Source organism: Desmodus rotundus, chromosome 10 (genome assembly GCF_022682495.2).
Source record: "Desmodus rotundus isolate HL8 chromosome 10, HLdesRot8A.1, whole genome shotgun sequence".
NCBI classification, from domain to species: Eukaryota; Metazoa; Chordata; class Mammalia; order Chiroptera; family Phyllostomidae; genus Desmodus; species Desmodus rotundus.
This window is the reverse complement of record NC_071396.1, coordinates 34277716-34292126: the sequence shown is the minus strand read 5'-3', so window position 1 is coordinate 34292126 and position 14411 is coordinate 34277716. Positions and strand designations below refer to the sequence as shown.

Here is a 14411-nt window from a genome sequence, read left to right as displayed (position 1 = left end):
GCAGGCTTGTGTCCAAACGGCGGGGGCTCGGAGGGTACAGCGATGATTGACCCGGTGTCCGCGTCCAGGAGCACCCGGTCCGCTCCGGGGGAGGATTTCGGAGCATCAGTCTGCACGAAGCACGCGCAGGCACATTATGCGGCAGCATGGCACACTGGCACACATTTTAAAAATAAAATGTGAGACTTCGAGGAAGTGTCGTGCCTGCCTCAGTCCTCCCCCCTTTCCCCGCCCCCTCGCCTGGGGGTGGGGTTCATGCTCTTCCGGGCTGGGGGTGCTGGTTGGAGAAGCACGAGAAAGGCCAGACTGTTGAATCCGTAACGTTTTTTCCCCCCAAGTCTTAACGTTCTGTAGCTATACAGTCTGCTATATTATTATTGTTATTATTTTTGGTCTGTGCGTGGGGCTTGTGAGTTCTTGACAAACCGACCTTATGGAAAGATGGTTTCGTATCTTTCTTTCTCCTCCCTGAAGTCCCAGAACTGGAAGCTTCCAGTGGGCTTGGAAGTGGAAGGGAAAAGGAGCTGGCTTCCTCGCTAGCAGGGAGAGAAGGGCGGGAAGGTGGGAGTCAGGAAGCGGGGTTGGTATTTAAAACGTTCTATTTTGTAATCTTCGTATTGAGAGATAACAGATTAAAAGCCCAGCCTCTGACTCAATCTGGCACAAGGGACGGAAGACCCGCTCCCCCCACAATACTCCTTAGGAAGCAGCCTCGTTTGCCGGGACCCAGGGGTTGCCTCCTCACACACAGCACCCGCAGGCACCCTCGGCCGCTCCTCCCCCGCCCCCACACCTGTGCCCACCTGCCACCCGGTCCCCCACGCTCACCGCACCGGCCCCGCCCTGGGCCGAGACTGCTGTCATTGCTGCGCATCCACTTTCTCCCGCCTCTGCCGCGGCCCACACCTCCCCCGGGCCTCGAGCACACACTTGCTCACCTCACGTACGATCAAAAATAAACTTTCTCTGGAACCTGCTCAAAGGCTAATGTGCATCCTCTCTTAATTCTTGATTTATTACAGACACTCAGGTAGGACATTCGATGTGGCCACTGTGCCAGGGGCCTACCTCTACATGCCTTACCTCTCCCCCGAGGGACAGTGGCCACCTCGAGGGAAGGGCAGCTGGGTGTCGGGGGACCTGCTTGCAGGGCGGGCTGCAGAGTGGGTGTCTCCCTGATGGGGCTGCACCGGTCCCACGCAGACCAGTGATCACAGTGGGGACCCCCTCTGGTCGCTGGTCCAGGAGGAAAAGCCTGGCAGAGGGCTGTTGGGCTGCACGAGGGCAGGGGTGTCGCTCTCCCCGGGGAGGTGGCAGCCTCCCCATCCTCACTGCTGCACCGGGTGGCAGTAAGTGTCAGGTGGATCGGGGAGGGCCAGGGTTTACACCCTGGCTCACATCCCAGAGCAGCTGGGTGACGGTGGACAGAACTTGACCCTGTCTGTTCTGTTTCCTCATCTGCCACACAGGGCGTTGGTAAGCACGCAAGGGGACCGTGCCTGGAAAGAGGGTAAAAAGGTGCTACCCGCAGAAGTCAGTACACCGTGGAAACAGCTGTCTTCACCGTCTTTGTCGTCGGCCTTCAACGGAAGAGAGGGTTTGCAGGGGCCCTGGCGAAGCGCCCCTGTGAGTGTGTGTGCAGCCTCTGGAGGCATGAGCCCTGGGGCACCTGTTGGTGAGAGGCTCCGTCCTCAGTGCTCAGGTAAGCGCTCCAGGGAAGGCCGCTCTGAGCCGAGAGAGCTGGCTCCAGGGCCCCGGGAAGGGTTCCACACGACCTTTTCTGAGGCTGGGGTCCTGGGCTCTCCTTCTTGGGGTCCTAAGGATGGTTCTAGAATGTGACACCAGCAAGAGGGCACCCAAGGTGAAGACCACATGTCCCCACCTTTGGAGGGTCACTGGCTTCCACCACTTGGATGAACCCATGGTGTGTCCAGGCCAGGTGCCTGGGACCCCTCCCCACACAGCAGCCTCCCCCGTAGCTCTGGGCGTGTGGCCTGCCTTCGGCCAGGGCTCTCAGGGCTGGTCTGCGCCTTCCCCCACTGCCACCTTCCTTCACCGTCCCACCCCCAGCCCGGAACTCCCTAGGCTGGGCTTTTGTTCCCTCACTTCCCAGGCAGTGCAGCTGGTGCTGTGGGCTGGGGAGGGGGTGGGGGATGCGGCAGAAAGCCTGTGGGAGGGAGCTGTCTCTTCGCTCCAAAGGAGAGCCTGGCTCCTCATTCCCCCCAATCCCCCCGCAACTTGACGCTTCTCCCAAATCCCCACACTTGGTGTCTCAGCAAATAAGGCTAACTTTGGAGGGGGGGGTCTGCTCGCTCTTAACACCCACTTAAATGTGTATGTGTGTGCGTGTGTGCGCACGCTGGTCCCAGTGACCGTGTGCGCCAGAGGGAATCGGAGCGGACTTGGCGGTTTCTTGCCTTGAGTCCCAGGTCCGGAGCAGTCTCCCCTGCTCCAAGCCTGAGGCCTGGGGCGCTGCCTGTCCAGCCCTCTGAGCTGCGGGGGGTCTGCGTTGTTAAAAGAAACAGAAGCCAGCAAGCAGGGAGGGCAGAGTGTGCAAAAGGCCTGATATGGGGCCTGCACCATCTGATAAAGGTTGGGCCCCCAGAGGAAGAACAGGAAGAAGGAGAGGGAAGGGGAGCCGCTACATGCTGAACCCCGGGCTGGGTGCATTAGGCACCTTTTACGGTTGCATTCCCAAAGCATGTGGCCAGGAGCGCGTGCCACAGGTGAGATGCTACGCCCAGGTCTCCTGCTACCAGGTGCTGGGGCTGTGGCCTGACCTGGATGTGCCCCTCCAAAGAGAGGAGGTGGTGCGTGGCGTGGAGTGGCTGTTGCCTTGGCATCCCACCTGCTCTGCGAGCCTCTGGGGGCCTACTGCTGCAGACGGGCCAGGTGTGAGACGCCCTGCAGCTGTGCAAAGGTCCTGGTGTTGGCAGGAACCAGCGGCTAGGGCTGTCTGACACCCCATTTGATTGTGGAGGTCTGTGGTCTCCTGTGCTGTGGAGGGGGGGAAGATTGGAGGCGTTAAGGAGCGTGGCCCAGGTGACATAGCCTGATGTGGTTTTGGCACTATCCTGGTGCATTAGTGGGGAGCTGGGTCTCAAAGTCACCGTTCTGGGAGTTGGAGCCAGGGCAGGGGAAGGGGTGAGCAGCTAGTGGGAAGAAGGGTGCTGTGGGAGGCGGTGAAGGCCCAGGCAGGAGCCTGGGAGCTGAGCAGGGCTGGGCTGCAATGGCTAAGGACACAGGATGTAGTGGGGCCCCAGGAGACGGGCAGAAGTGCTGGTTTTCTGCAGGACAGAGATGTCCTCTGGTCACCCACTGGGTAAGCACGTATCTGAGATCTTAGGGCCGGAGTCAGGCTCCTGAGCTGGGGCTGCTGTGGTTGGATTTTCCTGCTTTGGGGACCAGCTTGGTGCTTGACTCTTCTTCGTGGGTGGCCTTTCCCTCTCGAAGTGCGGTCCAGGCTCCCCCACCAGGTCCTGCCCTTCGGGATGCCATCCCGTCTCTAGCCTGCAGCCATGTCTCCCCCCCCCACCCCGGCCAGTGCGAGCTTCCAGGCCACAATGTGAGCGATACAGGCCTCGCTCTCCGACCAAGCCCTGGCCTGCCAGCTCCAAATGGCTCTTTGGAGCTGCGAGTTCTCCAGGGCCCAGTTTTCCTCATCTCCTCCGGTCATTCCCCAGGACCACGGTTCCTTTGCCAGGTCACAGAGAGGGCAGGGGTCCCCCTCCTGCTCACACTGGAAAGTCGTGTAGCACAGCCTGGATCTCGCTGACACCCCGGGCACAGCGCCTGGTGGGGAATCCAAAACGCCTGGGGCCTGGCCTGTGTCCCAGGAGCCTGCCCACGGACTCAGGGGCGTGGGTTCCTTGGAAAAGGGGGTGTGGCTGGATCCAAGAGGCAGACAAGTGGCAGGAGGCCCGCCGGGGTCTGCAGGGGGGACACACTGGAGGTGGCGGTGCCTGGATCAGCGTCTTGTGTTGGTACGTCGCGGTGTCTCCACTCCCTTCGTCTTTCCTGGTGGCCAGGAATTTTGGCTTTGGGGGTCCCTTGTGCCGTAGAGTCAAGGGGAAGTCTCGGGAGCTTATGCAGAAGGGACACGCCCCTTGGGAAAGAGATGCGTGGTCAGTTTCTCTGGGGGTCAGGAAGCTTGAACCACTGTGCTCTGGAAGGCAGCCCCCCACTCTGGCCTGTGGAGTGTGTGAGGCCACCTCCAAATCTTAGGAATGTTCGCACCTTCTCCAAGCTCCTGGTACCACAAGGTGTCTGCTCTGCTGCAAAGGGTTTCTAAACCTTTACTTTCTGTTAGAAAAGAAGAGAAAAACTTTGCCATTCCTGCCTCTTACTCGTCAGAAGGGGAGGCACTCACAAGTTTCCTCGTTTCTGAGGTGGCGGCTGGCAGCAAAGAGAGGGGGTGGCTGTCCCCTGAATGGTGGCATGCTGAGCTGGGTCACAGTGTCTCTGGGACCCGGGGACGGCTGCAGGCCGGGAATCGCATGATGGGATAGACATTCTTGGGTGTCACCCAGGGCATTCTCACCAAGAAGACAAGACACTCTGGCCCCCTGCTGACCACGGCAAGGGTGTCCAGGCAGGTGACTTTCTCTTGCTTCTTCGTCCAAATCCGGCCTCTCTCGAAGGACTAGCGAGGCTCGGGTACACGTCCCTGGGCAGGGTGGGTGCCTTCGTGCACGCATGGTGACACTTACCAGGTCCTTGTGTCTGAGCCGCCCCGTTTATTTCCAGCCGAATGGTGTTGAGAGGATCCACACCACGGACCCTCCTCTCTTCTCAGCAGTGGCCCCAGCCCAGGCCCACGTGGAGGCAGAGGCTGCTCAGCTGGAAGGGACTTTGGGAGCATTGCAGTACTTCTCAAACTAAAATGCTCACCCATCACCCGGCGGGGCGGGGGGTGGGGGGGGATGTTAACATGGACATTCTGGTTCGGTCGGTCTGGGTGGGGGCCTCCACACTGCTCGTTTCCAGTGAGCTTCTAGGTGCTGTGGGTGCTGCTGGGCAGAGTGGGCCTCGCTTTGGGCAGCACGGCCCAGCACGGCCATTTCATAGCCCCGGCAGCGGAGGCCCAGAAGGCTGCGGTCACTGACCTATGGACAGCTAGAAGTTGAACTCGGCTGTCCTGCTCCCCAGCCATCCTCAGCCTCACGGGGCCCTCCCGCCACCCCCTGTGCAGGCCCGCGGCTCCCGCGCAAACACGGCCTCCCGTCGCACGGCCACTTGGCTGTGAGGATGAAAGATTCCTTGTTCCACCAGGGTCCTGCTCCACAGCCCGCTTTGTTACTGTCTCCAAAGGGGCTTTTAAATTCGGTTTCACTCATCCTGACCTATGGACACCTCCCCTTCTGGGCTGGAAATGTTAGCAATCGCTTCTCTCGTTCAGGAAAAAGTGCACTGGGCCTCCAGGCCGGAGGCCTGCCTCTGGGCTGCAAGCAGTCGGCTTCCCCTGCTTTTCAGCACCTTCTCGGAAGGGGCTGAGAAACGTTCCTTGCGTTTCTCCACCGCCACCTGCCACCTCCGTTGACTGCGCCTCAGTTTCCCTGCCTCTCATATATTCTAGAGCCCGTGGCAGAATGGCCTGCAAGTGGCAGGGAGCGTCCCCCGGACTCAGGGTCTCAGGGCTTGGCCTTGGGCCCGTGGGGACTGGTTGGGGAGTCTGAGGCGGTTCCCACTCTCTGTCCCCTCCTGCTGGTGGGAGGGCGAAGTGCCAGCCTGGGGACGAGGCCATGCTGGCAGTGGGTGAGAAGTCTCCCCGAGGCCAAGCCAAGGCGAAATGGAAGGGGGAGTCGGGAAAGCTGCCTTTTATAGACATGTTCTGCCCTCCCTTGCTTTCTCCTTTCCCCCCCAAGTTTCCTCGCAGGCGCTCGGCCTGTGTGAGGCTGCGCGCCTGGGCAGGCAGGCCGCACCGCATGCCCCTGCCCCCATCTCGCCTGCAAGTTGCCTGACCTGCATCGGAATCCGCGGGGGGCGGGGGCGGACCCTTTCAGAGGCTGAATGCAGTTGAATTCCGTGTCTTCGCTCCCTGCCTGCCCTCACCCCAGCGAGGGGAGCAGAGCGCTGCTTTCTTCTCCGGGCGGATGAATGCCGTAGTGTGTCTGCCCGCTCGGACTTCCCTAACCCTTTCTTCGCCTTCAGCACAGGGAGTGCTCCGGCTTTCTCAGCGAGCAGCTCACACTTGGCGTTTTTGACGTTTTATTAAAAAAAAAAAACACCAAAAAAAAAAAAAGAAGAAGAAGAAAAGAACCCAACCCTACCCATGGGAAAAGTAGGGACCCCTCCTCCCTCCCCCGTGGGGATCTGAGATTGTGTCCAAGGCTGGCTGCACCTGCCTCGCGCCCCTAGCAGGAAGGGGTGCTTGGGTGGGAGGGGAGAAAGGAGGCTCTGCGCGCCCGAATCCGGGAAGAGCAGCGCGCCGCCCCCTCACCCGGCAGCCAGAGCGACTCACCCGGGAGAGCCCCCCAAGCTGGCCTCTGGTGGTGCTGGCCGTGTGCTTGCCAAAAAATGCCCCTTGCATCCCAATTTCCCCCGCAAGCAAGGCTCGCCTGCGGGCCACCTGGGCTTTTCGACGCAGCCCTTTCTGCGCGTGTTCCCTGCCTGCCCAAGGCCAAAAGGAAGACCCGCTGCCCAGAAGGCGCAGGGGGCGTGGGGGCACCCACCAGGCTGAGCCCCGCAGTCCCTTCCCAGCCGAACCCAGCTCCTGGACTCTCCCTTCCAGAGACGAGTGTCATTTAGACAGAGGACCTCGCGTCCGCAGTCCCCTCCTCGGCTCTGGGTGCCTCCCCGGCGTTCCCGTGCGCCCCTGGCGCTGTCGGCGAGCCTGTGCCCCCCCACTCAGGCTCGGGGAGCGCTCCGCAGTCCCCTCGGCCGCGTCCCCGTGCCTTCCTCCCGCGGGCCGGATTGCAGCAAAACCCGGCAGCTCGAGGGCCAAAAAGTGGGAGGGAGAGCGCCTTTCGGCGTTGCGCGGCTGGCTCGCCGACTCCGCCTCCCCAGGCCAGACCCTTGCCATCCCAACTGCAACTTTTCCCCTTCCTCTTGCTTTCCCCCAGGCTGCGGCCACAGCCGCGAGGCGTGGAGCGGCCAGGAGGGCGCGCACGGCTGCGGGTGGCAGCGAGCCGCCGAGTGGGTGGGTGGGTGGGTGGGTGGGGAGAGAGGAGGGGAGAGGACGGGCGGGGAAGGGCGGGGGAGACTCGCTCTCCTGCCGCTCCCAGCCTGGGTGGGGGGGGGGGGCGGGGGAGGCGGCCTCGAGTGGCGAGTGGGGAGGGGACAGAGGGAGGGGAGAGGGAGGGCGCTGAGGAAGACGCTCCGAGGACCCGGGCGGTTTCGCGGGGCTCTGAGCGTTTGGACATTTCTGCAGGCGCGCGGCGAGCCATTCCCATTCCGGCGGCCGCCGCAGCTCTGCTGCATCTCCCTCCTGCTCCTCCCCCGGCTCCAGGCGTGTGTGTGTGAGTGTGTCTGAGTGTGTGTGTGTGCTTTGCAGGTGTGTCCGTTTTAATTCTGCCCAGTAGGTGGGACTTGGTGACTTTAGCACCATTTTTCCTTTGCCTTTTTTTTTTTTTTTGCCTCCCCACCGGCTGTTGCAACCCTGCAAAGTCTCGGAGTCGGCGAGCCCGGCTCGCTGCTCGAGCCCCGGACCAGCACGCCAGCGAGCGCCGAGCCGGCCACCATGCCAGGCAGCCCGCGCCACTAGGCGCTCCCCGCGGCTCCCACCGGGCGGCGGCAGCGGCGGCGGCGGCGGCGATGGTTTCAGACGCTGAAGGATTTTGCATCTGATCGCACACGGCGTTTCAAAGGCAGAGGCCCCCTCCCCTCCCCCCTCCCTCGCCGTCTTTGTTCCCTTCCCCCCCACCCCAGCTCTCCCCGCTACCCCCACCCCAACCCCCTCTCCTCTCCTCCTCCTCTTTTTTAGAAGCAGCGATCGGAGATGGATGTCTCTCTCTGCCCGGCCAAGTGTAGTTTCTGGCGGATTTTCTTGCTGGGAAGCGTCTGGCTGGACTATGTGGGCTCCGTGCTGGCTTGCCCGGCGAATTGCGTCTGCAGCAGGACGGAGATCAATTGCCGGCGGCCGGACGATGGGAACCTCTTCCCCCTTCTGGAAGGGCAGGATTCGGGCAACGGCACGGGGAACGCCAGCCTCAACATCACTGACATCTCCAGGAACATCACTTCCATGTAAGTCGGCGCCGCTCCCTGCCCGCCTGCCCCTCGGCCGGGGCTCGTTCTCGCTCGCTCGCTCGCCAGCCTGGGCCCTCTTCAGGCTCGCTCTGGCTCGGGAGATGCTCGGAGCTGCGGGTGCAGGTGACTCCGGCCCTGTCCAGGCGCGATCCGTGATGCCCGTGTGCCTCTGCCGGGAGAGGACCCCCTGCCGGTGGCGAGGGCATGGGGGGGCGCCCTGCTCCCGCTCCTGCTCCCACCCCTGCAGCCGGTTCCTAGGGTACGTCAGGTTCTTTTCCCCCACCAAATAGCAACAGTTTGGCCACGCTCAAGTAGAATAAAGTGGATGAGCTCCGAGCCCCTGGCAGTGGTGGGAGCAGCCACAGCGCCTCGGCGGTAGCCTGGGGGGAAGGTGACAGATAGGGTCTGCTGGGATCTGCGAGGGATGTGTAACTGTTTCCTTTTGGAAGCAGCAGGGCAGGCCAACAAGTAAACAAGTTGCGAGGTGGCTGCTGGGGCTGGGAGAGAGACTTTGGACATGTCAGGGCCAGCAGGGCCTCCCACCCCTTCCCTGCTCTCTCGCCTGCCCTCTCCAGCCCCATTTTTGGCATTTCTGAGACCCCCTCCCCTGTGTTTCACCCTCCTCTGCATCTGGGCGCGGACCGATCATCCCTGTCAGGGCTTGAAGAGCTGCTCCGGGAATCGGGAGCCAGGGTGGGGAAGGGGAGAGAGGGCTTGCCTGTTTTGCAGACGGGGGGGTTCTGATATGACCGTGCAGATCCGTTTATTTGGAAAATTGAACTCTGACCGGCCTTGGTGTGCTTCTGCCCCGCATAAGTGAGACCCGTGGTGGCCTGCTCTGTTCTGGCTGTCTTCCCTTGGCAGGGAAGGAGGCAGGAGCTCGGACGGGGAGAAGGAGCTTGGGATCCAGGGAGCCTGCCCATCTTTCCTTCCACTGACCTCAGCCAGGTGACCCCCTCCCTTCCTGCCGTCCAGAGAAGGGTGGGGATGGCCCTGGGATGGCTCAGGGGATGGCTCTCACCCATCTTCCTCCCAAAAGTCCCAGCCCTGGGGGGCTCCTGAAGTGGGCAGGATGCCGATGAGGGTTTACACTGAAGTCCTGGCTGCGGTCTGAGGAAAGAGGCATTTGGGCGGACTCCGGAGGGGCCGAGCTGCCATTGGTGCTGCTCTCCCTGGCGCCAGCCCTCCCTCTGCCTCAGCCTCAGCGTGATGGGGCTGCGAAGCCCCGAGGAATTGCAGCTCTGCTCTCTCCCAAGCCCGCCAGCCCTCTTGGCTTCATGGAGACTCTGCCAGCATTTTTGCAGCTTAACGCTCTGAGGGGAGAGCACAACCAAGGAGACGTTCCTGCCTCTTGGCCCAGGAAGCCAGCCCGACCCATGTCTTGGCTGTGCCATTCACCCCCTCACCCCCTTCAACCCAGGGCTGGCTGGAGGCAAGATAAACAGCCAAGGAAAGGGTGGGGGGCAGGAGAGACAGAAGGGTCCCAGCTGCTCCTCTCCCACTCTGCAGGCCACAGCATTCCAGCGTCCCCAAGGAGGCAGGGACAAGGGTCTGGAGTGAGGTTGTTGGGGAAACTCCGAATTGGAAGTGCACTACTGGGGTTGTGTGTGTGTTGGGGGGGAGGTGGGGACAGCCTAGCAGAGTGTCCACTGGCTCTGGAGCTGGACCCAGGGGTTTCCAGGGGATTGAGTGGGCCAAAGGTTGGAAAGAAGGCACCGCAGCTGCCCACCGTGGGTCTCTGGGAGCCCGAGAGCCACATCCGGTGTGTGCTCCACGCCAAGGGTGTGTGCATCTGTGGCCAGCCGGCGGGGGGCAGGGATGGCCACGGCCACGTAGGCTCTTCCCAGCCGCCCAGACGTGCCGCTCCTCTGAAAATGGTGCTGGGGGGGGCAGCCTGGTGGGGAAGAGTTTGGTGGTCTTTGGACCAGTCTGATGGTCCTAGGTGGGGAAGTGGGAAAGGTTGGCGATGGGGCAGCCTCTTGTCCCCTTTGCCACTGGAGGACCCCAGAAGGGCGTGTGGGGGAACCATGAGCCATGAGTGCATTGGAGGCCCCTCTGTGTGGGGCCCCATCCTTGTCTCAGGGCTAGGACTCTTTGGCAGGGAGTCAGGCTCCTTTCCTTACATCTACTCCAACACCTAAGAGCCAGGGGACTGGATTCTCATTGGAGCTCTGCTGAGTGGCAGGTGGGGCAGGTCAGAGGTCACGGGTCAGATGACCCTTCCTTGCCCCGTCTTCTCCCCGGTGCCCTGTTATGTCTATGGTTGGTATTGACTGGAGTCCTGGAAGGGCCCTGCCTTCCAGCCTGGAGGCGGAGGGCGGTGGAGAGAGGGAGGGGAGCTGTGCTGGCCTGGGGAGCAGCTGTCCCTTCTCATCTGACCCCCAAGGGGGCAGCAATGGCACTTTCCCTGGGGCAAGCAGCCCCACTGGCGAGCCAGACTAAGGCCTCTGTCCCACCCTGAAGCCCAGGCCCCCCACTCTGTGGGGCTGCCCTGGGGAATAGGCTGGAAGGAGGGCCTAGGGCCCAGATGAGCACAGCTTCCTTTGGTGTGACCCCAAGGGGGCTTTAGCTGAAGCCTGGGCTTTGCTGGAGAAGAGCGTGATGCTACCAGAGAGCAAGAGTCAAGGGCCCCCCAGCCCTCCGTCAGCCTGAAGCTGTGGGTGCTGGGGTATGCCCAAGGATGCAGCTGGGGCCAGACTCTGGGGCATGAGGAAGAGGCTGGGCAGGAGCTCAGGGAACCAGGGGCTGCCCTCCATGATTTGCCCCTCCTGTCTCTCAGGGGAGGGGTGTGGCGTGGCTCCTGTGTGCCCACGGGAGGCTGGCCCAGGGCCCCTGCGATGGGGCGGCCGCCTCCCGTGAGTATCAGGAGGAGATCAGCTGCCAGGCCTCGGGACAGAAGTGTGTGTCTCACCTCCACCCCTCCCGGCGCCGGGCTGCTGCCCAGGGCCCCCCTGTGGTGCTCGGACACACAGGGACCTTGCCTACAAGGGCCCAGGCTCTGACGTCACAAAGGCAGGAGGGTGGTGGCTGTCTGGGCCACCTCTGCAGGCCAGGCCTGCTTGGGACTGGGCTAGCACTTTTGGGAAGGAGGTGGAGGGGGAGGAGGTGGCATCCCTGGGCTGGGTGCTCTCTGGGTTGGCTCCCCGGGCTCACGCAGACCGTGGGCTCTTGGTGGGAAAGTGGCGGCCGCCAGCCGGCTCCCTGCGCCAGCCACCCCTGGTCCCAGGTGTTTTTGGCCTTCCAGTCCTCCCCGGCAGGCCCTGGCCTGGCTGGGTGAAGGATCACTCTGCGCTTTGGCTGCTGGACTGGCCCCTTGACTCTCAGCCTTTCCAGGGATGCAGGGGACAGGCAGCCTTGACAGTTACCAGTGAGAGCTGGGAGGCAGACGGGGTGTGGGCCAGGCCGCACTGGTACTGAGGGCTCAGTCAAGAGCCCCAGGACAGGGCAGGCCTAAGGGAGGCAGGCTGAGGTGGGAGGGGCCCTTGAGGAGCGATTTGGAAGGGGGAGTGGTTACAGCCTGGGGGAAAGAGGTACCCCAGGATGGAAGTTGGGGACCTTGGCCTACAGAGGCCTTGGGATTTTGCCTGGAGGCTGACTAGTGGGTGGTGGGCTCCAGCCCATGAAAGCCAAGGTCAATCCCCTGAGGGGCCTAGTGAGTCAGCTCGGTGACACCAGGGGACCCAGCACAGGACAGCTCCGGGCAGCACCAGCCCAGCCTGACCCTGGCTTTGAGAGCACTTGTGAGCTGGCCCCTGGAGGGCTGCACCTGGAGCCCTGGAGACGGCCCAGGCTCCTGCCTCCGGGGAGCTGTGTGCTGCTGTGAAGAGGGAGGGGCCCGGACTGCCGCTCCCCCCCACCCACCACGTGCCCCACCCTGGCCCTGCCACTGTGTGTTTGCCCCGACCCCGGCTGGTTCCTGGTGGTGCATCATCTTCCTCCCATGGCCCCTGCCAGGGCTGTGGTGTCTCCACGCTGCCCGGGGGCCTCAGTGCTTGTTGAATGGCTTGTCCTGGGATCCCCTCGGGCCGCGCGGCCAGTGGCAGATGGATTTGGGAAAGGGACAGACCTGCAAGTCCCACGCCTGGTTCCGGCCCTATCCTGTTGTGAGCCGTGGTAGACAACTGTAGCCTTTCTGAGCCCGTCCATTCAACTGTGAGTTGAGAACCTAGGACAGTGTCCCTTCCGTCTTGGCCTGAGGAGCATCCCCGAGGAGGCTCTGCACTTCACAGTCGGTGCCGACCCCTGTGGCGCTCCCTCGCTGACCCCGGGCTGCCCTCCGTCTCTCGAGAGCGCTGGGCCACACACTATGGACTCCGCTGCTCAGACCAAGTGCTGCTGGCAGCAGGAGGGCGTGGGGCCTGCAGCCTCCCAGGAGAGGCTGGACCACGGCTCCCAGGCTCCCCGTTGACACTGAGCTCAAGGCAAGCTCAGGCGTCTCCTCAAAGCTTCCACTCTTTGCCAAGCACGGGCCTCCGCTGGGCGTGAGAGGAAAATGTCAGAACTTTTACTTCAAATTATTCGTCTCTAGGAAAGGGAATATTTAATGTGTGGATTGCAGCGTGTGGTTTAATAAATGTGTGTGTGTGTGGGGGGGGGGATTAGGAGACAAAGCTTTCACCGCTAAGGCATACCTAATCCAAAAGGCGTGGTGTACGACGGGGCTGTGCCTGGAAGGGTCTGAGCCTGAGAGGAGGTGGGCAACCCAGGAGAGGTCATCCCGAACCCCCAGCTCCCTGCTTGGCTCCATTCCAAGGAGGGGTTGGTTAACTGGGAGGGGGCTGGGGCGACGTGGGGAGGGCTCAGGCTGGGTGGTATCGTGGGTCTCAGCTCCCGATCAGGATTTCGGCAGCCCCCTAGTCCCTGGGTGGGATCCGGGCCAGTTCTCACAGCCGGCTGCCTGTGGTCCTGCGTCACAGGCTGTCCATCCCCGTGGTACCTGGCGCTCGCCTCCACCACGCTTCTAGGTGTGTGGTTGTTGAGTTTATTTCTGCGGCAGCTACTTGAGGGACATGAGCAGGGACGACGAGTCCCATTTTACTGGTGAACCAACAGAATAACAAGCAGAACTTGACTCCCAGTGCTGGAGCTGCGTGGCTCGCAAAAGGAGAGCCCTAGAAGGATTGCGAGGCTCCTCTCGCCCTCTGGCTGCGGCGTTTTCTCCCCAAGGGTGGCATCGTGGGAACAGCCCACCTGTGAGGGACTGGTGGGGGCTGGCTCAGTGTCCCGCAGCTGGGTCTAAGTGTGGCCGGACCGGAGGCTGGGCTCAGCCTCCCAGGGCTGCCAGTGGCCCCTGAGTCTTCCTCTCCTCTGCGGCCCGCGAGTACCCCTTGGGCCAGGCAGCTTAGGTTCCGTCAGCAAGAGCGAGGGAAGGCCCTCAAATTTCTGCCTACTGCCCCGAATGTGGGGCCCCCGGGAAGCAGGGCTGGAAGGTATGGCTGTAGTTACTGCCTCCCTCGTGCTACCCACAGGAGCCCCACGAGAGGCCGAGAGAGGGGCCGTGGCTGTCCTGGGGGTTCACTGGGTGCTGGGAGACTCTTTTCCCAGCGGCAGGCCCTGCCTCCTCCCACTCCGCCCTGGTGCCCGTTCTGGGCGCTCTGTCAAAGCCAGGGCCTCGCCCACGACAGCATCTCCCTCTGGGGCAACGTTTCCAAATCCGGGGTCCCCAGAGGCAGCAACTATGCGAGGCTGGCAGCCCCAGGGCTCCTCACAGCCTGCGGCCCACACCACTTAGAGATCTGCTCGGCGAGGCCTCTCTGAGCTCTGTGGGCGCGGCGGGATCAGGAGACTGTCCTTTCTCGGTAGCCTCGCCTCTGCTCCCCTTAACCTCCCACCTGCCCCCGCTCTGGTTTGTCCCTCCAAAAGTGCCCTGGGATCTGGGTGGTGGGAGACTCAGGACTCCTTCCCCAGGCAGCCACCGTTGAGGACGGTGTCCTCAGCAGCTCCTCCGGGCCTGGCCTCTCCCCAGCTTTTGACAAACCCCTTCCCTCCCCGGGGCCTCCGTTTCTCACCTGTGAGCACTTGGAGCCTCACTCTGAGGTTCACGCCCCGTGTTGTGCCTGCAAAGGGAAAGCTGTCGGAACCCAAGCATGAGAAATAACTGGCCTTTCTGAGCGCTTCCTCTGTTCCAGACACTGTTCCAGGCACTAGGGCGGTCATAGCTGATCATGGCACCACAGCAAACCTTTGAGAGAAGTGCTGTCATCAGTCCCATTTTACAGATGGGG

At 62.5% G+C, this 14411-nt stretch overlaps 1 protein-coding gene across 4 annotated transcripts in view; it reads left to right on the top strand.

Annotated features, from left to right (window-relative positions):
• The first annotated feature begins 7382 nt into the window (after positions 1-7382).
• NTRK3 (neurotrophic receptor tyrosine kinase 3) overlaps positions 7383-14411 on the top strand; it is a 267508-nt gene continuing 260479 nt past the window's right edge. For all 4 annotated transcript variants that reach the window (XM_053913250.1, XM_053913253.1, XM_053913252.1 and 1 more), the window contains exons 1-2: positions 7383-7805; positions 7922-8184. In XM_053913250.1, the coding sequence (XP_053769225.1) occupies positions 7937-8184 (248 nt within the window). In that variant the 5' untranslated portion in view covers positions 7383-7805; positions 7922-7936. The remainder of the gene's footprint in view (positions 7806-7921; positions 8185-14411) is intronic.